The 20,930-nt window shown below is 49.1% G+C and overlaps 5 protein-coding genes across 5 annotated transcripts; 2 read left to right on the top strand and 3 right to left on the bottom strand.

Moving 5' to 3' along the window:
* Positions 1 to 66: 66 nt before the first annotated feature.
* Positions 67 to 4,679, top strand: CFT1 (cleavage/polyadenylation factor CFT1; the record flags this gene model as incomplete). The annotated part of the gene is made up of 9 exons (XM_041700606.1): positions 67 to 2,029; positions 2,086 to 2,399; positions 2,456 to 2,623; positions 2,695 to 3,030; positions 3,088 to 3,286; positions 3,338 to 3,413; positions 3,475 to 3,928; positions 3,988 to 4,132; positions 4,198 to 4,679. The coding sequence occupies 9 exons, from the start codon at positions 67 to 69 to the stop codon at positions 4,677 to 4,679; spliced, it is 4,137 nt and encodes a 1,378-aa protein (XP_041553574.1).
* Positions 4,680 to 5,737: 1,058 nt separating this feature from the next.
* On the bottom strand, positions 5,738 to 7,563 carry APUU_21811S (NDT80/PhoG-like DNA-binding family protein; the record flags this gene model as incomplete). Its single annotated transcript, XM_041700605.1, has 2 exons — positions 5,738 to 7,361; positions 7,418 to 7,563. 2 exons carry the CDS (start codon positions 7,561 to 7,563, stop codon positions 5,738 to 5,740), a joined length of 1,770 nt encoding a protein of 589 aa, XP_041553573.1.
* A 3,968-nt stretch (positions 7,564 to 11,531) lies between these two features.
* On the bottom strand, positions 11,532 to 14,687 carry APUU_21810S (putative beta-N-acetylglucosaminidase; the record flags this gene model as incomplete). The annotated part of the gene is made up of 3 exons (XM_041700604.1): positions 11,532 to 14,266; positions 14,354 to 14,472; positions 14,638 to 14,687. 3 exons carry the CDS (start codon positions 14,685 to 14,687, stop codon positions 11,532 to 11,534), a joined length of 2,904 nt encoding a protein of 967 aa, XP_041553572.1.
* Positions 14,688 to 16,269: 1,582 nt separating this feature from the next.
* Positions 16,270 to 17,563, top strand: GNPDA1 (putative glucosamine-6-phosphate deaminase; the record flags this gene model as incomplete). The annotated part of the gene is made up of 4 exons (XM_041700603.1): positions 16,270 to 16,271; positions 16,345 to 16,406; positions 16,486 to 16,634; positions 16,700 to 17,563. Coding segments are annotated over 4 exons (1,077 nt in total).
* An 814-nt stretch (positions 17,564 to 18,377) lies between these two features.
* Positions 18,378 to 19,927, bottom strand: APUU_21808S (uncharacterized protein; the record flags this gene model as incomplete). Its single annotated transcript, XM_041700602.1, has 2 exons — positions 18,378 to 19,392; positions 19,446 to 19,927. The coding sequence occupies 2 exons, from the start codon at positions 19,925 to 19,927 to the stop codon at positions 18,378 to 18,380; spliced, it is 1,497 nt and encodes a 498-aa protein (XP_041553570.1).
* Between the last annotated feature and the right edge of the window lie 1,003 nt (positions 19,928 to 20,930).

Raw genomic sequence — 20,930 nt, 5'->3', positions numbered from 1 at the left:
ACGACAGGCTCCTCTGGTTATTAGACCTATAGCTCGCAAACATTTCCTCCCACCCACGACGCCGAGATGCAGTGCTATACTGAGCTGTTGCCCCCAACAGGGATCACTCATGCATTAGCGGTTCCTTTTCTTTCTGCAACTGCCAGAAATTTGGTCGTCGTCAGGACATCGCTTCTTCAAATATTCTCTCTGCGCACTGTACCATCAAGTCCGGACGACCCAGGCGAATGGCCAGCACAGAAGGGGCAGGACACTCAGAAACTGGTCTTGGAGAGGGAATATCAGCTCCCCGGAACGATAACTGATTTTTGTCGTGTTAGGATCTTGAAAACGAAGAGTGGCGGAGATGCAATCCTTCTTGCCTCCCGAGATTCTAAACTGAGCTTGATCGAATGGGATCCAGAGCGCCACGGCATTTCCACCGTTTCTATTCATTATTACGAGCGTGATGATATGACCATTAGTCCATGGGTATCCGATTTGGGCAGTTGCGGCAGTATGTTGAGCGCAGATCCGAGTAGTCGATGTGCGGTATTCCAATTTGGCGCTCGAAATCTTGCTATTATACCTTTCCATCAGCCTGGAGATGATTTGGTGATGGATGACTATGGGTCCGAATTCGGCGCCGACAACAAATTGGACGGAAACTCGAAGGCCCATGATGAAGCTAAAAGTGAAAGCGACATCGCATATCAAACTCCATATGCATCATCGTTCGTCTTGCCTTTGACTGCATTGGATCCTTCCGTCATCCATCCCATAAGTCTGGCTTTCCTTTATGAGTATAGAGAACCAACCTTCGGCATATTGTACTCGCAAATCGCAACATCAGATGCTCTTCTTCACGAAAGAAAGGATGTTGTCTTTTATACGGTTTTTACGCTTGACTTAGAACAACGTGCATCTACAACCCTACTCTCTGTTACTAGACTGCCTAGTGACCTGTTTAAAGTGGTAGCCCTTCCACCCCCTGTAGGAGGATCGCTACTTATTGGATCAAACGAACTTGTACATGTCGACCAGGCCGGGAAAACTAACGCTGTCGGGGTCAACGAATTTTCGAGACAAGTATCCTCGTTTTCAATGACTGACCAATCCGATTTGGCCATTCGTCTCGAAAACTGTGCTGTGGAACGGTTTACTGAAGGTAATGGGGACCTTCTTCTGGCGCTATTCACAGGGGAGATGGCTCTAATTAGCTTTAAGCTCGATGGAAGGTCTGTCTCTGGATTATCGGTTCGCCTTATGCCTGCCCATGCAGACATGTTTCTGGCTTCGACTGCTTCATGCTCCGCTTTCCTCGGTAATGGAAAGGTTTTCTTCGGTAGTGAGGATTCGGATTCGGTGCTATTAAGCTGGTCGTCTATGTCTTCGGTAACAAAGAAGTCTAAGTCACAGGCGAGACACAGTATCTCAGGGGACTTTCCAGATGATGATGATCAGAGTGAAGATGATGCTTATGAAGACGACCTATACTCTTCGGCACCTGACAGGACGGCCGACAACAGTCAAGAGGTGCCCATTAATTCGTCAGCCGTTGAGCTTGGCGATTTGCGGATTCATGACAAGCTATTTAGCCCTGGCCCCATCAATGATGTTGTGCTTGGGAAGAGCTCCGAAGTCTCTCCAAACAGTGACGGAGTGGCAGAGACTGCGCTATCTGAACTTGAGTTAGTGGCAGCCCAAGGCTCGGATGGGGGTGGTGCGCTGGTGATTATGAAACGGGAGATCGACCCCTGCATTGTAGCATCAATGGCCACAGATTCAGCGGACTCTCTTTGGACGGTATCCCTGACACAAGCACCATCGGACGGCGGCAATCAGAAACAGCACGACTATGTCATACTATCAAAGCAGGAAAGCAATGACAGGGAAGAATCCGAGGTATTTATCTTGGAAAATAAATTAAGGCCATTCACGGCGCCTGAGTTCAATCCAAACCACGATTTGACCATAGAAATTGGAACCCTGCAAGCCAAGAATAGGGTGATCCAGGTGTTGAGGAACGAGGTGCGAAGCTATGATGCTAGTGAGTGTTTATTACAAGACCGGATATTGCGACGAAAGCCTTTGCTGATGAAGTAGATCTTGGGTTGGCCCAAATTTACCCCGTATGGGATGAGGACAACAGCGACGAACGAGCGGCTATCTGTGCGAGTCTCGCCGATCCTTACTTGGCAATTATATGCGACGATTTAACATTACTTCTGCTCCAAGCTGATGACAGCGGAGATCTTGACGAAATGACGGTAGCCCAGGATGCTGCAAGTCAAAAGTGGCTGTCCGCTTGCTTATACACTGATAAGACTGGTTTCTTCTCCAATTCCAAATCGCATCGAGGAAACCCGGACCCCCAAAACATATTTTTGTTTTTGTTGAACCAGGATCATCAGTTACATGTGAGTGCCTTCAGGCTTTATCTTGTGGTGTTGCCAAAACTGATGGATACGATTAGATATACCGGCTTCCTGACTTAAAATTAATGTCAACCATCGAAGGAGTCGGCTCTTTATCACCTATTTTGTCTACTGAGCCCCCGAAGCGATCTACAACACGTGAGAATTTAATACAACTGGTTGTTGCGGATCTTGGGGACTCTAAATGCTGCCTGCCCTACTTGATTGTACGTCAGTACCCGGCAAAATGCCGTCTTAAACTTTGGGTTGAGAATATGCTAACTTGGTGATTGAAAAGTTACGAACCGGGAGCGACGATTTAGTTGTATATAAGCCATTTTTGACCGATTTCCCGTCAGAAGAGTTGGCCGGCCTAAGGTTTCTGAAAGAAGCAAACCATGTTCTTCCAAAAATTCCGACTACATCAGATGACTGGCAATCGGGGCCTAGACCACTTCGCGTCTTGCCAAACATCTCAGGCTGTTCCAGTGTCTTCATTCCCGGGTCTTCAGCGGGATTCGTTTTTCGAACTTCGGCCACATCGCCACATTTTATTCGCTTGAGGGGAGACTATACGAAAGGGCTGGGTTGTTTTAGCTCTCCCGATAAAGGATTCGCTTATCTTGATTCAGATGTGCGTTATCGCCCGTCTCTACGTTATATAACTCTATACTAAACTCTTGCAACTTAGGGCCTCGCTCACCTAGCTACACTCCCCCACGGGACGCAGAGTGGCTACTCATGGGCATTCAAAAGGGTGCTAATAGGGGAACAAATCGACCAGCTAACGTATTCGTCCACTTCTAATACTTATGTTCTGGGAACATGCCATAGATCTGGGTTTAAATTACCAGACGATGACGAACTGCACCCCGAATGGCGCAACGAAGGTATGTCACTTATAAATAAGTATGTCTGGAATCCGGGCTAAGGAACAATAGTGATATCTTTTTTGCCGGAAGTACATCAAAGCTCCCTAAAGGTCGTAAGCCCTAAGACGTGGACTGTTATTGATAGGTATGTGACCCCGAGAAACTCGCAAGGCCCATAACTAAAATATCGCTATTTCATTTCGAAGCTATCCGCTGGAACCTGCTGAGCACATAATGGCCCTGAAGACCATGAGCCTTGAGGTATCAGAGAATACACACGAACGCAGGGATATGATTGTGGTGGGCACCTCGCTGGCACGTGGAGAGGACATACCATCACGTGGTTGCATATATGTTTTTGAGGTCATTAAGGTAGTTTCTGATCCAGATCAACCGCAGGCCAATCACAGATTGAAGCTCGTTGGCAAAGAGCCTGTGAAGGGGGCTGTGACCGCGCTATCCGAAATTGGTAGTCAAGGCTTCTTGATTGCCGCACAAGGACAGAAGAGTATGGTTAGAGGCCTGAAAGAGGACGGAAGTCTTCTCCCCGTTGCATTTATGGATATGCAGTGCTATGTCAGTGTGGTGAAAGAGCTCAGAGGGACTGGGATGTGTATACTTGGAGACGCAGTGAAAGGCCTCTGGTTTGCAGGCTATTCGGTATGTTCTTTTAATGCCCACGCTAGGAAAACCTCTTAATGAATTTATGTATCTAGGAGGAGCCTTACAAAATGAGCCTCTTTGCCAAGGACCTGGATTACCTTGAAGTCTTGGCGGCTGATTTTCTTCCCGATAACAACAAGCTGTTCATCGTTGTCGCTGATAGCGATTGCAATCTTTATGTACTTCAGTACGACCCTGAGGGTGAGACATTTCTCCGAATCCATATCCAGCTTGTTGAACAATCCGTCGCCACTAACTCCACAAAGACCCGAACTCGTCGAACGGCGACAAACTATTGAATCGCAGCAAATTTCATACTGGAAATTTCGCCTCCGGTGTAACTCTCCTACCGCGCACTCTAGTTTCCTCCGAGCGTGTCATGTCCGGCTCAGACGACATGGACATGGATAGTGTAGCTCCTCTCCATAATGTCCTTGTAACCTCACACAACGGCTCCATCGGCCTAGTCACTGGTGTTTCTGAAGAATCTTACAGACGTCTCTCAGCTCTACAGTCCCAGCTAACAAACTCACTCGAGCACCCCTGCGGACTTAATCCGAGAGCTTACCGCGCTGTTGAAAGTGACGCCAGCGCCGGGCGAGGCATGCTTGACGGCAATTTACTCTTCCAATATCTAGACATGAGCAAACAAAGAAAGGTTGAGATTGCAGGCCGAGTTGGTGCCAAGGAATGGGAGATTAAGGCTGATCTTGAGGTCATTGGTGGAGATGGACTTGGGTATCTTTAACGCAGATATAGAGATTTGCGAAAGTTACAGTGCTTACTCGTGTATGTAGTATTTAAACATCATTTATTATGGATTTTGGCCCACATCGCAGACACGGGGGTTACCACTCCTTGTACATGTGTTAAATTCGAACTAACGTACCGAGTTTTTTTTATTTCAATATGTCGGGCTTTTTAGATTGGCTGTTTAATAGATGCACATAGGGTACTGTTCAGCATGGCCCAATTGAACATGTATCACTTTACCTGATCAAGATAGCAGTGGCCACACTTTTTTCACTTCATTATTTGATTAACCTGCCTGCTTGTTGTCTATGATTAATGCAATGTCCCCCAAGGCCCATTTTTTATGCCCGTCCCTATGCACCACCCACCCCCCCACCGAGCAGATAAAAATGTGCAACGTAGGGTATGCAAGATAGAAGACGAGGGCGTGGGTTAATAGAGCTGGCAATACAAGATTGTTTAGCACTGGCTGGGAAACAGAATGGATAGTTTCCAAAAGCAGGAGTTCGATCGACGGCCAGCCGAGTTTCGTTAATCCTATCAATGTCACCTAAACTTTGTTGAGGTTGTTTGGCGCAAAACTAAGGGTGCGATCCTCGGCCATGGCATTGGCATAAGATATGCGCCTGGGAAGAAGAGCACCCCTCCATAGTCATAACGCAGACGAAGGCAACTAAAGGTAGACGAGATAGACAATGGGGAGTCAAACGGGGTTTTTTTTTTTAAAAAAAAAAAGGAAAGAAAGAAAGTAAAAAGCAAGGCCAAAGGGGTAAATCCAATTGACTCCGTTGCGCCACCACCCAAACCACCCAATAGCCATTCCCATAACAGTACATGTCCAGCAAGTAAAAGGAGACATCATATCATTGTGTTAGATATTCCGAAATTGTCCATCCAGGGACAAACAAAAGCCCTCGACAAGAGAGCTTTGGGCGGGAATAATATGAAAACACATCCGAAAATTAGAAACCTGGCCACTGCTGAGCGTATAGTCTGCGCGAGTGGAAAAGTGGGCTCGGCTATTTGTATTTGTAAGTGGCTTCCCAGCACATCTCAAAATACGTCTTCTGCAGCGAAGTATCGCTTGCTCTGACCTCGTGCCGTAACATATTTCATCTGGGGCACATTAGTGTGATGTACCACGTGTGGCCGGTAAACAGCATCGACAGGCCCCTGCCAGTCTTCCAGACCCAATGGGAAGTATTCATATAAGACATCGGCACTTTCGCTCGTAAAGGGTATGCTAGAGCCAAAATGTTGGTGGAAATTCGTGGCGCTTACTAAGGGGACTGTGGCGGATGTGCTCCTTGACTGTGTTTGAGGCATAGAGTGGGAAACTTTGCGTATTTTGGCCGGCCGCCCAGGCGTGTCCACACTTATGGGCTTGGACGTTGGATCGTTTGAAAATGATGCAAGAGGCCGAGCCTGGTCATGAAGTTGGGTTAGATCCGGATTGTCGTCGTCCAGAAGGGATAAATTAATGGGGGCTGCAACACTGCTTGTCCGTCGATGGGCCTCTATGGGGCGTGAAAATTCTGGACTAGACTGCGAGTAGAGAGACGAGTGAGGTAGTGTCGTTGGGGGAACTGTTGTACTCGATGCAATCTGCGCCCAGTCCGGGGAAGCTTGCTGCGGAGGAACCACGTTCGGCAGGGATGCTGAAGTCTCTGGGGAGCTGCTCTTCATACCAGCCTTTGTTCTACTGGATGTCAACCCAGAGTGCGGCCCAGATTCGCTGGGAGAAGTTCGATTAAGGCTTGTACTAGCAGCAGCAGCTTGCGCATTCTTCCTAGAAGCAGCAGCACTGCCACTTAACGGTAGATCTTTCCTAGACTGGAAATTGCGGGGACTGCGACCACGAACAATGACTGGACCGGAATGTACCTCGCAGATGGGAGTCCTAATTCCCGTGGACAATGTTGCCATGACCCTAAGTCGAACAACAAAATGCTGTTGGAGCTCCTTTCTGCGCCCATTATTAGCAGTCGCGACTCGAAATTGAAGGCGCTTCCAAGCGATTGGGAAAGTGGCGTAGTCAGTATCGAGATCTTGGCCAGCCATGATGTCCAACGGGAAGGCCGGGGGTTCTTTCTCGACCTTGGGAGTAGTGCCATTCGGATTGTTACCGTTGCTGGCGTCTTCAGTGTTTGAGTTCCCGTTCGCAGCAGGAGTTTTCCAGGGCACAGAAATAATTTTGACCGAATTTCCTTCCACAGATTCGGTGGCCGACACAGTCAGCTCCTGCGCGACAATGGGTATCCGATCGCCAGTTTCCGTGATTATATAACGTAATCCCCGAGGAAGGGTCACAGAGCCGGTGATCTGGAATAAATTTCGCCGGTAGCAGGTCAATTCGGCGCCCTGCTGAGGCGGGGCGTTTTCGGTTGGGGACGTCGTCCACGGTGACTCGGCGAGGAAAAACATGCCATGTAGTTGAGCTGAGACTGATATTGACGTGCGTCGAAAAGAATAATCAAGCAGCGTCCAAGGATATACTGGCATTGAGAAGCTCAAAAGCTTATTGTTATGGTCGATGGAGGAGTCGGCAGGCTGCTCGGCTGGAGGTGCCGGCTCGAAGGGTGTCACCATGTCCGCGAAAGGATCCTCATAGCCCGAAGAGAACCGCTTGAGGGCCTCCGGAGGCAACGTATGATGAGGGAAAGCTAAATCATCTCCACTACCGAGGGGGTGGTTAGAGCACTGTGTCAAAGAAGACCAAAAGAAGCCACACACCTGACGAATGTATCGGAATCAAAATTGGAACGCTGGTCGGGTAGGTCCATCCCTGGTAAGGCATTGAGATAATCTGTGCCTTGGATATTGCTTAGGTTCAGCGGAGAGCCCAGGTAGGGCATCGCCATGGTGTCGAAACCCTCCATGCGAAGGGCTCAGCTGTCGCGAATGGGGACAATGACCGGCACTGTAGGCTGCGCAAGATGAGGATAAGGGCGGAGGGACCAGATTGCGCGCAGGCAGGAGGAAGCAGTGAGAGAATCGTCAACTCCCGAAGAGAATGAGTCTCTCGAAACGATGGAGTGACGGCGAAGGACGGCGGAGGACGGCGGAGGGCTAAAGAGGGGAGACCATAAGAGGTAGAGTAGAATGGTGCGAAGAGAGCGGCGGGAGGCAGGGAAAGTAAAGCAAGAGACTTAGAAGCTGCAGGTAAAGTATACAGAAGCGTTGGCAGAGAAAAGAGAAAGACGATGGCGTCCAGGTCTTGAGTCTTGAATGGCGCCGAGTGGATCGGCCACCCCCGAAGTCAGCAAGCAGCGCTCAGCAACAGAGCACGTTAGTGGGGATCGCAGCGAGTGGGAAAGAAGAAACGCAAGACCCCAGGCAGGAGAACGATCCGGAGAGAGGCTAGCGCTAGGACGATAAAGGAAGAGATAAGAAGAAACAAGACGGAGCCGGCGAGATGGGGGTCTCTGGGGTCTGGGAGCTAGACCAGGCAATGGGCGAAGGACCGTGGACGAGGTCCATCAGAGCTGGGACTCCGAGGGCTGGGACTGGGAGTGGGAGAGACTCAGAGGAGGACCGGACAGTGGAGGAGGCAGATGAGGGGCGGGAATTATTGGGACAGTGGAGACTGGAAGAGTGCACCGAGCAGCGAGCCAGCAATTCAGCGAGAAGTGTGCAGTGGACAGAGTGGGAGACTGGAGGAGGGGGAAAAGTCAAAGCCTCAACGGCTGCTGATTCGCCGGCTGCGGGCTCTTTTCTGGATCAAGTTAGCGGCTTTCCATAGTGGATGGCCCCAGGCCAACAACTACTCCGTACGTACAAGTTAAGGACGAGCCGACCGGAGACGGCTCTGGCTGTTTGCATGCACTGGTTGTGTCGGAACCATGATTGCGCTTTCCCTTCCCCTGCCTGATTCTGGCGGAAGGAGATTACGGAAATCCCAGCAATTGGCGCAGGAGTCCGTCTGGTACCTGCTCTCAGTCTCGCAGTTGAGGAAAGCGACCTGACAGGACCTCAGGTTAGGTCGATCGAGTTACGGACCTTCCGCATTGGGAAGGTCCCCACCATGATAGCACCAGAAAGTTTATTAACAAGGCTCCACTACAAAGGACTGGGGAAACTGTCCTGCAGGCTTCATCTTTGATGGTTATTCTTGTTGAATAATTATAATAATGGATAACGCTCCCCTCATGGTAATAGTATTATCTATGCTTTCATGCTAGCCGGAGTTAGCTATATAATAATTATATTGTTATTATTATCATTATCATTATTCAAGCAATGGATGCTCGGTTAAGTAAGGTTAAACACGCAAAGGTTAAATAGATAATACCTAGTCTTAGTGATGCCATTATTGGCATGAATAGTCCAAGTAGTAATAATATAAATAAACCTTTTTTTTTCCCACACCGGAAACAACAATCACAAGGTAAGAGTCACTATGAGGCCCTGAATAGCACTCTGCCGAGGAGTCCACCCATGGTTCAGAAGCTTTTGTAGACCCTCTTTATCGATGAACGCAGCCAACACTCACTCCTCCATGAATGAAGATGCTTGCGTCCATTCCAGCAGCTGACCACATTATTGGTCTCTCGATTGGCGCGAGGTCAGAGATTGATCGGCCGTGGTCTGGCTGACATGCATTTCGATCCTTTGCCCTGAAAGTCCCTGAGCGCAAACTCTCAGACTACCGGATCTGCCAGACTGCTTCCAGGCTCTGACGAGCGGGTGCAGCACTCGGAAGTTTCCCAGTTGGGGGCCAAATCCCAAACTGATGCCACCATCATGCTGAACACATGTGCCTTTTTGGTCTTTATCACGCTCTTTTGCTGTGTTTGTTGTACAGCATCCTTGGGCAGTGAGTACGAGGTCGTATCAGCCGCCATCTGGGGGACAGTGATTGGGCCGGCATGGCCGTCGCTGGACAAAGCTCAATCAGTTCAGGCTGCTGCTCCTGGCAATGACAGCAGCAGTGCCAATCATGTCGCAGATTCGTGATTTTCTTGCAAGCCTTGTCTGGGCCAGTGTCTCTCCTACTCCCTTTGTCCTAGCACTGGGGGCTAAAACGCAGGCGGCAGAGCTGCAGGGAGCAGGAGTAAAAACGCGCCCGATGCGACGTTTCGATGCAGCCTGAACCCCTCGTGTCTTTTCTAGAATGTTTCTAGAATCAGATCCTTCGTCAATCGTCTGCAGCTTTGCAGACATTCGCCGACTCCCCCAAATACCTCGTTTGCATGTGATTTCCGTCAAGAATTAACAGATATTATTATTATTATTATATTTTTTATCAATTTAGGAATTATGACCAGGCCCGAGTCGGTGATGAAATCATCTGTGGAACCTCTGAAGCCTGAACAACCGTAATTTGCCCTAGAATAATCTCACAAGAAGTGAGGTCTCTAGAGTAAAAGCATATCCATGGATGCAGAAAATGTGGCACCTAAACAGCTATTGACCGACTGGCAACCAGGCAGTCAGTTTCCGAAAGTTTTTTGTGGCCCAAAACAGGCATGCTAGAAGACAATGGAAGTGTTCCATGCGCAGGGATTATTATCTTTGGCATGCCGATTCAACGGGGCTCTCCGATCGAAGCCCTGCACCTCACTTCCCCTTCCACCGACGTCTCTGGGGTTTGAACTTTTGATCGTCTTCGGCAGCTGCCAAGCACAGCAGGGAAGGCCCAGCCAAGGATCCATAGCATTCCAGCATTATTTCCGTGGAGCTCACATTTTTTGCCTCCAGAACCAGCGACGGTGAATTAAATGCTGCCGCCCGAAGACAATAAATGCTGAGATAATAATAATAATAATAATAAAAATTAAAAAAATTAATAAGGATTACTCTGAAGTGTAAATCAAAGGCGAAGCCAGATGGCCGTGGGTGGCGGAGATGGCCGGCCCACCCTCTTTCTCTCACTCTTAGTCGCTCGACTCGCTCGTATCATCCCATCATCTCATCCCGGAGCGCCGCTCTTTTCTGCAAACGGCCGAGGCGCACAAAGCATCGAGACTGGTCTGTTTCGACAAACCGTCGCACAGTCTCACACCCTGCCAGGAGTCTGAACAAACCAGTTGCAACAAGAGCCGGCTGGAGAAGGCGCATCGCCGTCTCACAGGGACCAGAGAGGGCGGCGCCCTATCGGATTGTCTCCCTATCGTCCTTCTATCAACTCGCAATCCGCTCGAGCCCGTGGCAGGCTGTTAGACTTTGTCATTTGTCCTGCCCTTGGTCATCCCAGCGGCTGGAGAGCGGCTTCAGCTCAGCTAACTCCCATGCTCTGACAACGGTCCCAACTAAAGAAAATGGGCAGTGCAATCCTGCGCGGCGCCACGATGCGGCCGTAGCGTCGTTTGACTGGCCGAGTCGCTCGTCTTGTTCCTGCACTCGGTCAATGCAGATCATCCGACACTTGGATGATGGATCTGTCAAGAGATGATACGCGAACCAAGCTCCCCGTCTTTAGGGTGGTCGGTGCACGAGTCATGATGCGTTCCGATGAACTCATTGGATGCTGCACTGGCATCCGACCACTGATCAACAATATCCATCATGTCCTTTAATATTCCTGTTTCACAAATAGGATTCTGTAGATACTACAAAGATTCACCTCCCTCCTGAGCCAGCCTCGCATCTAGTAAAATAACTTCACTCTATATACGAATAGAAAAGGAAAACCACCGTCTCCGAGCTGCCGCACAGTTAATATATGCATAACAGGACATGCTCCCTGCACAATCTTTGTACATGCAATTGTGCAGCAAAGACCTCTTCTTCAAGTCTTACACTGGGTATCGCACTAGTAGTGTATAACAAAATATAACCAAAAAACGGGCGGGGTATACAGTAGGATCGTCTCGTCTTGTTTCGTCTCGTCTCATCTAGCCCCATTTCAGGGCCCAGGTACCATTGTCCACGTCGCTGCGTCGCAGTTAACTTCCTCAAAACTATGCAGCGTGCAAAAGCCGAGCTCTGTCAACCAGTCAAAGTTACTATCCGCGTCCACCTGCAGAACAGAGTTAGCATTGGCACAACTGAGCGATTCCATGTGACAGAGACCAAGGAACAAGCTAGACAGGGGTAGATGAAGTGGAGACCGAAATCGAATTATACATACGCAATCTATAATAACGGCTTCAGCGCCCTGCCTCCGTATCTGCTTGATCCCTAACAGGATCAAACCCTGCAGGAGGGTTGCATATTCTCCGACCGAAGGCGAAATCACTGGCGATGAAATCCCTCCTTTCAATGCATGTGTAGCTTTCATCCCGGGCATGTGCTCCGCTAAGCTCGCTTGTTCGTTGTAAATGACCACGCTACCGAGGATTGCCCCATCTTGGGATCTTCTAGCTCGAATGATGCCACAGTGCGGTGCTCCACCTAAGGCAAGTTTATAGATGTCTATCACGCCCTGTCGAGAATTAGTCTTGACATGGTCAATGATTGAGTCCGCGTAGTCCCATCCGTGAACAAGATCGTAAGTTGCGTCTGCGCTTTGTATGCTGCAGACTAGGCCATCGGGTGGTGTCCAAGTTTGCAAATTGCGCAGTATGACACTGCAGACGGGCCGAGACAGGGCTGTGTTCCAGCCTAGGTTTGCGAACCACTGGCGCAGTTGCTTCCGTTCGACGGGGTTTGCGGCGGGAATGCCTAGGTAGATTCCGGGCAAGCGAGAACCAAGTTGGAACCGCTTCAGCCCTTTGCGTTGCATGAGCGTCCGGATAGCGCGGTTGTGAAGAGAGTTCCCAATGGAGAGTTTACGCCTTGACGGGTCGACAATCAGTGATCCAATGACTCCTATGCCCGTGGCTCGGAAGAAATAGGTCGAACAGAAGCCGTAGAGGGCTCGAGTGGTGCTGTTTCGAACAACAAAGTGAGCCTCGTCGATGTCGTCTCTCCGCAAAAGAAAGCTATTAGGTGTAACGCCCAATAATTCTGAACGTTGTCCCCGATTATCCTCTCTGGATGTGGCTAGGAGTGAATCCAAAGCATCGAAATCTCTCTCCTCGTTCCAATTTTCCACAAGCCAGTGTTGCCTTGCCTGATGAAACTTCTGGCTGCGGCTGAAGGAGCCCGGCAGCGACCCCTTCGGTGCCAACTCCCCGTACAAAACTTTGACCAGTGCTTCCAGAGCCGTGTCCGTAAAATCATATGTGCAAAGATAGGTTCCGATGTTCGCGTCCATGGAAAAGTCGTAGGGCGAACTAGCGCCAACCACGACTAAAGGCTTCTCCAACGGCTCGCCAGACGGAGTAAACTGTGACCTACAGATCATAGATACGTGTTTAGTAAACCCTTGCTGGTAGATATTTCTGACCGCATCTGCAGTGACAATGATAACTGCGCTGGCCCGGTCAATAAGATTCTCGTGGATTGGGCGAACGCCGTTCGATGTGTAGGATGTGTGTAAAACACGACCATTTCGGTGACGTGAAAGAGACCTTCCTAGCTCCTTGAAGACACTTTCGCCACTGAGCACGGATGCCGTTCTATCCCAAGCTACCGCATCAACCGACATCTCCAGATGCTCAGTCACGGAGCGCGATACAGCAGATGCTGGCAAAGGCTTTACCAACGGTGTCAAAAGCAACAGCTCTTCGTTGGGACTTAGGATATTGGATAGTGGCAGTAGGTTTTTCTTGTCACGCACAACCGAAATGGAATTGCTGTATGCTTTTGTTGAGAGACCGGTGTGAGATGGTTGCATTTGAGTAAGGGAAGGAAGACCCCCAGGATTAAGGGCCTGCTCCCATGAGGTGCATCTTGCTTTCATTGCTAAGACCCTCCGCAGCGACTGCTCTATCCGAACTCGGTTAATGATGCCGTTCTCCACACCAAGCTTCAATCCGTTGATAGCTTCCTGTTGCACCTGGAATGACCTGCACAATAGTATTATATCGCAACCTGCGTTTTTGGCCATCACTGTCCCGCCGCCGACACCGATATTATAAGTAAGCGCCTCCATTTCCAGACATTCCGAAACAACAACACCGTCGAATTTCATGTCCTTCCGTAATAAGTCATCCACAACCTGTTCACTCAAACAGGCATGCATGACATTGACTCCAGCAGATGACATGGAAACACCCCCCACCATCATGGCGTCGAGACCATGGACAATAGCATTTCGAAATGGAACCAATGCAGTCAGACTTAGTTGCTCCAAGGACTCGGTGATAATGGGCACGTCCGTTTGGGAACCTAAAAATTCTAGGTTTCCATACGAAGGGAAGTGCTTGCCGCAGGTCACTAGCCCGGCTTCCTGGTAGCCTTTCATAAACTCTACCCCATACTGTGACACTTCTTGCGGATCATCGCCGCAGGTACGAACGCCCATAAGTTGGTTTCGTACATTCGTCAAGACATCTAGCACTGGTCCAAGGATGAAATTGACACCGACAGCTTTAAGTTCTTGGGCTGTAGCAAACGCAACATCATGGGCTAGGGCTTTTGACCCCGTTGCCGTAACGCCCATTGCACTTGGGAACTGCCGAATGTAGATCTCGTCGTACAAACTGTTAACCCCGCCATTTTCCTGGTCGAGAGCTATAAGCAACGGCACAGGATGGCCAGCATCCCGGGCAATCATTTGCAACTCCATAACTAGTCGAGTCGCCTCTTCTGCAGCTATTTTCAAGTCAGTGCTTTGACTTATACTAGGGAAATAATGCTGGAGAAATATGACAAGGTACGAGGGTGTAATCGGGGAATTACATTTTAAGTTCTTAGCAGTTAACAGGATTGAACCTAGATGATAATTCTCAATGAGAGAGCGAATTTCAGGGCTGACAGATGTTCCATCAAAACCCATCATAAAGAGCTGGCCCATCTGCCTGTTGACGAGACATGGGAGGCAAGCAGTTAGCGAGGATCTGCTGGTAGTGGGAAGAGTTTGTAGATATGGAAACCAATTGCGTTCAGGCCCCAACTACAGGATGACAAAATAAATGCATAAAAGACAGCAAGAATTGAAACATATGCCAAGATCTGGGACGTACCTGTCAAGATCGTCCCAGCCAGGGGGCAGCATGCCCTCCTTGGGGGCCATCTTGGCCCTAGGCTCCCGTGAAGAATGTCAGGCCGGAGCCTGATACGGCAGGTGGCTGGGTCAGTGGTGGGCCACACTCAGTCGGTGCTGAGATTCCGAGTCGGAGGTTAGGAGCGGAATAATGATAACTGGCAAAGAGGTTGAAGCTGTCAACAGCCAGAGCCGGTAGTTGGCTTAAGCTTCCTATGGACAGCACTAGCTCGACAAGAGTTTGCGTGAAATGCTAGAGGGGGCAAGTGAGGTAGAGCTGTGGAACGAATAGAAATTCATGCGTACTGGGCCGGGTTACGAGAAAGCTGACTTGAGGTGTTTTACTCGGTGGTCCAGATGTGGTGGAGGGCTTGCGTGCAGGGGGCGCAGAGCACAACCATAGAAAAGGCAGAACAAACAATAATCAAGAATAAAGAGCCCAAAACAGTAACATAGTCACGACGCTAATTACCAAACCAGGGAGTTTGGAAGAGGTGTGACGCTCATTCGTGCTTTCGAATCCACGTTTGATGAAGCTGAGAACGTGTGGGGTGAGATGCGGTGCCGGTCACGTGCCTCCGGGGCCGATTGATGGGGAATGGAGAGTTGAAATTGGGCTTGAATAATAGTGGTACATAATTTACCATGATTTCCAGGGTTGCAATACCATACAATACGGACCATGTCACTTCCGTTGTTCTACCTGATACCAGAATTAATACCGAATACCACGTCACAGCGCTAGCAAAAAAAAGGGTTGCACTGTAACTTAGTCAGAACTCCAGTTGTTTCCCCAGAGTTCAACTCCGGCTGAATGCAACCGCAGCGCTCGAAAAAGTCGCCTGTCAGGCGCTTTGGGTTTAGCGCGGGCCCTATGAGGTGCCACATGCAACTGCAACATGAAGCTATTCACTGCAGTGCTTCCTGCTCGCTCTCCCTAATCTTCCCTGTGTTATCTTCATTCATTATTCCACTTGAATCCCCTCTCTTGGTCAAGGTAATTCGAAGGCTGGGTTTACCACAAGTAGTTGCACCCAGGACGTAGCGTGAAGCAGTGAAGCAGACCAGCCTCAAATTCCCAATGACGCTTGCATCATTCCTTGCCCGTACCTCATTCCAACCTGCAATATGGACGGCCGTGCAGCTCGACTAAATTAAGATCTTTCAATGACATTTCAGAAACCCCGGAAATGGCTCCGCAGTATCGTCATCATCCGTCTAGCCGTGCTGACTAGAAGAGAATCGCAACTTGAACAAGAAGGGTGAATTCATAGCAAGACAACCAGTAGCAGCTCAACGTAGTGTCACGCTCCACTAGAAAGGCTGATCCAGAACGTGGATTCACTGGGATTGCAACGGAGCCATGGGTTGACGCGGCGGACGGCAGTGGTTTGGCCACTACGCTGTTGGACCCTTTAAACGTTCTTATACTGCCTCATGCTCTTGTACGTCCATCTTTTTTTTCTTTGCGCCTTTCCCAGACCTTCGGTATACTAACATTCGTCAATCTCGTTTAACAGCCTACTCTTTATAATTTATTTATCTGTGTCCTACGCCCATTCTGATCTCGACTTTCAATATTTGGTGACGTAGTGTCTCGAAGCTTGTCGTCATGTATGCTTGTGAACTGCTTGTCTAACCCTGCTACTTCTGCTAACAATGTGATTCCTTTTTTTTTTTTTGACAGGAGGGTAATTATCCGTGATACATCTCTGCAGGCTTCAGAGTATATCGCCGACTATATCATCAGTATGCTATCCATCCCACTCACATATGCTACACTTTTGTAAAGACTTTCGTCACTGACATCTCGCCTACTTAATTCAAGGTCGCATCAAAACGTTCAAGCCTACTGAGAGCAATCCATTCGTGATTGGCCTTCCAACTGGAAGCAGCCCTGAAGTCATCTACAAAACCTTGGTCCGGCGCCACAAAGCTGGGGAAATCTCGTTCAAACATGTTGTGACGTTCAATATGGTATGACCGGCGCTCTTTATCAACTGATATGTTAAAAGGGGACGCGTCCTGACTACTAAATATAGGACGAATACGTCGGGCTTCCCCGCGATCATCCCGAATCATACCATAGCTTCATGTACAAGCATTTCTTCTCCCATGTGGATATTCCGCCGCAGAATATCAACATACTTGACGGCAATGCCCCGGATCTAGCGGCTGAATGTGCTTCATTCGAAGCACGCATTGCTCGCTATGGTGGCATCGAGCTTTTCCTCGGCGGAGTGGGATCTGATGGGCACATCGCATTCAACGAACCAGGATCATCTCTCAACAGCCGCACCCGGGTCAAGACGCTGGCTTTCGACACGATACTAGCGAATTCTCGGTTCTTTAGCGACGATATGGCCCAAGTGCCTCGAATGGCCCTAACTGTGGGTATCCGAACCATCATGGAGGCGCGTGAGGTTGTGATAGTGGCAACCGGCGCTCACAAAGCATTGGCCCTCAAAGAAGGCCTTGAAGGAGGTGTGAACCACATGTGGACCATTTCGTCCCTTCAACTACACCAACATCCCCTGATTGTATGTGATCGAGATGCGACACTGGAGCTTAAAGTAAAGACCGTCCACTACTTCGAATCTATCGAGAAATCTGGGACAGATGCCCGCACTCAAGGACCTCCTCTCGTTTATCGGCCTAGGACATATGTTCCGGCTCCAATGACAGTTGACAAGCCTCAGCAAGCGCTTACCCCTGCTGCCACACCGGAGAAAACGTCAAAAGACCTGAGGATCAATACGGATCTCAGTCAGACGTTCGAAGATGAGGAGCTCACCCCAGATAGCATGTCTTCACGTATGGTCGACTCGGCTGTGGGCGGATTAGACGCAACTCTGAAAAACGATTTGATGTTTGACCGTATGAGTGCGAGAATGAAAGCTCATTAGTCTGATGGGCGGACACTGACAAATTGGATTTATGCTTTATTGACTTGCTGGAGCGAGTTCAGATTCTAAATTGGCCTTTCGTCTAAGAAAATTTGTTTTGAAATTTGCATACGAATGTGATTAGACTTAGGATCATAGATTGGCTGCATAGTATAGTATTTGGTTGCTACTTTGGGAAGTAGCTTATAGATTGGCAAATTCGAATAAGATGTGTATTTATATGATCTGCTTGTTCCATGAAGTATGTTTTGCATCCATTTGTATTAGTATGAGGTGGATATGTTAATATTCTAATAACCTTGAAACGGCTGTGGTTTATTGTATGCGCTGCCAGCTACTGACTTCACAAAGCTTCAGCAAGCATGCTCTATGGATAAGAGTATGTAGTGCCCAAAATATTTACTTGATCAGATGCATAAGAACCAGCATGAGCTATTCCTACCCATCGCCGGGTTCATCATCATATAGTCTAAACAACTTGGTCTGTACTAAGCAGCAGCAGGCTAGCAGAGATGTCATCTCTTTAGTCGCAGGGGGAAACCCCGGCGATTAATAATGCAGTGTTGGCGAGCAAAAAAAAAAAAAAAAAAAAGAAAGAAAGAAAGAAAGAAAGAAAGAAACTGACTATGTTTGCTGCTTGGGGTTCTTTATCGTACCGTGCTATGTAGATGCAAGCACAGATACGGGAACAGCAAACTTCAATAAAAAGTTTCTAGGCATGTCGGTGGTAGACGTGGTTAAATCCTTTTCACCATAGATCTAAATAGCAACGCAATGTACATATTTACAGAAATATCGGGCGGAGCATTGGTGTTTACAGTTTGGCGAAAACTGTCCCAACAGCATTGCCCATCTCAACCAGAGTGCTCTTGTTTCGTACCCAAGCCTCAATACCCTTCCGACCGTTCTCAACACCAAGTCCACTCTTCTTCCATCCACCGACCGCCATCTCGGCAGGACTCTCACCCCAAGTGTTCACCCACGTGATACCAGCCTCAAGCTGATCAATAACGCGGTGAGCCAAGTTGAGGTCCTTAGTGAAAACTCCAGCGGCAAGGCCTAATTCTGTGGCATTCGCACGCTTTACAGCCTCTTCAACTGTGTCGTAGGTCAAAATAGACATGACCGGCCCAAATATCTCCTCTTTGACGATCCGCATATCATCCGTGCAATTAGTGAAAATCGTCGGGCGAACCCAGAAGCCTGCTTCTAGATCCTTGGGAAGGGAAGGCATGCCAAGGCCGCCGTAGAGAAGAGTAGCCTTATCCTTCTCAATGCCGCCACGGATATAAGCAGTGACCTTTTCCTGGTGAACGGCCGAGCTAAGCGGCCCGAAGTTGGTGTTCTCGTCAAACAGCTGGCCTGGCCGAATATATTGCATTTTCTCAAGAAGACGAGACTCGAAGTTTTTCTTCAGAGATTTGGGGACGAAGACTCGCGTGCCGTTTGTGCAGACCTGGCCAGTGCTGTAGAAGTTGGCCATCATGGCTCCGTCGACAGCATTTTCAACATCTGCATCTGGAAGAATAAGCAGCGGCGACTTTCCTCCTAACTCCATAGTACTGTATTTCATATTTCCGGCTGCGGACCCAGCAACTTTCATTCCAGTTGAGACCTGGCCAGTGAACGAGACCTTAGCGATGGTCGGGTGAGAGGTCAAATAAGAGCCAACATCGCCTGCGCCATATACGACGTTGAAGACCCCGTCTGGAAGTCCGGCTTCCTTGTAGATCTCGGCGAGGGTTTGCGCGTGGAGAGAGGTGAATTCGCTGGGCTTGTAAATCATGGTATTTCCGGCAGCCAGGCACGGGGCTGATTTCCAGAGTGCACTATTGAGAGTTAGCCTCTCATCCCATTCCACAATGCTAAGAGTCGAAAGTACATTTGAATAGGGTAGTTCCACGCGCCAATTCCCACACAAACTCCCAGTGGAGCCTTCTTCGAGTACACCCAAGCCTCCTCTCGAAGCTGAGTAGTCTCGCCATTCAGTCCACCGCCACCCACGAGGTTCGCATAGTATTCAAGCACGTCGGCGCCCGTGACAACATCAACAGTGCTCGTCTCTGAGAAAGCCTTTCCAGAATCTAAGCTCTCGACGCGAGCGATTTCATCGTTGCGTTCACGGAGAAGGGCCGCAGCCTTCTGAAGGATACGGGCTCGAGCAATCGGCGGGGTTTGTGACCATGACGGGAACGCACGGTCTGCAGATGCGATGGCAGCATCTATATCTGATTGTGAGGCAATGGGAAGTTCAGCCAAAGAAGTTGCATTGGCAGGGTTGATGGAGTGAAAGGTGCGGCCAGACGACGCTTGCTGTGGCTTGCCGTCGTAGAAGAGCTGGCGCGGGCGGATGGGAGGGGTCATGGCTGTCTATGATTGCGGTCTCTCGCTGGTGAAAAACTTAATGGGTAGAAAAAAATAAAAGTCCGGAGTGCAGAGGATCGAACAAGGTAGTTTAGCTACTATCTCTCTAAATGAGGCTAAGTCGTTGGGCTGTTCGAGGAAGAAGACAAAGCCCGGAACTGCGATGGATCTGGAAAAAAGGTCCCACGCTCCCCACCACAACCAGTGAAGCACACCGCCAACTCAATTCTATAAGGCCGACGTTTTGCCTCTCAAAAGAAAAAGAAAAAAAAAAATCACTGGCAGTCTGCAGAAACTCGAAAACCGCTGCTGAAGTAGCTAGCGGTTGGAGTTCCCATGTATTTTATTGCCATTCATAGATGCGTCTTGAGGTGTGGCATAATGGGCATTGTCGGAGCCCGCGGACAGCGGTTCTGGATGAAACTCGGCAGGACATGCAAGCTGCTGGGTCTCGCTGAATAATTTCACTCCATCCGGAATGGATTCTTCATTGCTTGGCTGGCTTGAAGGCCGAATTCCGGTCCCGAGTGGGAAACTCCATCCAGAGGTGAGACTTTTGAGGCTTCAACTAAACCGCAAAAGGCCATAGGAAGAGCGTTATTGGGCTCATTGCGGATAACCATCGTTTAGCCGCTTTAGCGTCAGTTTTACTACAGTAACTACTCTGTGTTGAGAGAGGATCGTGGGTCTCTTTAGCGCTGCACCACGTGTGGAATGACGTAGACTCGACAGTCGAGAACAAAGGCTACAATTGTGTTTGCAATGGTGAACCTGATGTGAAAGGGCATGGCAAGTATGTTGTGCAAAGTCCAGAGTAATATCCGTGAACCGGTCTGACTTGAAGCTGCTTTGAGGCTAGTGTTGATGATGTGAAGCCAGCCTTCAGAGGTTCAGAGTGAATGAATGGATGCCAGGGTGGCAGAAGGATCCACTGGTAAGATTCTCCGACTTAGAGCGACACGGACTCGTGCCTCTTTGATGGCGGTGGAGAAAAAAATTCATG

Source organism: Aspergillus puulaauensis, chromosome 2 (assembly GCF_016861865.1).
Source record: "Aspergillus puulaauensis MK2 DNA, chromosome 2, nearly complete sequence".
NCBI lineage: Eukaryota > Fungi > Ascomycota > Eurotiomycetes > Eurotiales > Aspergillaceae > Aspergillus > Aspergillus puulaauensis.
The sequence above is the reverse complement of the archived record's forward strand: the minus strand, read 5'-3'. Positions and strand labels throughout refer to the sequence as shown.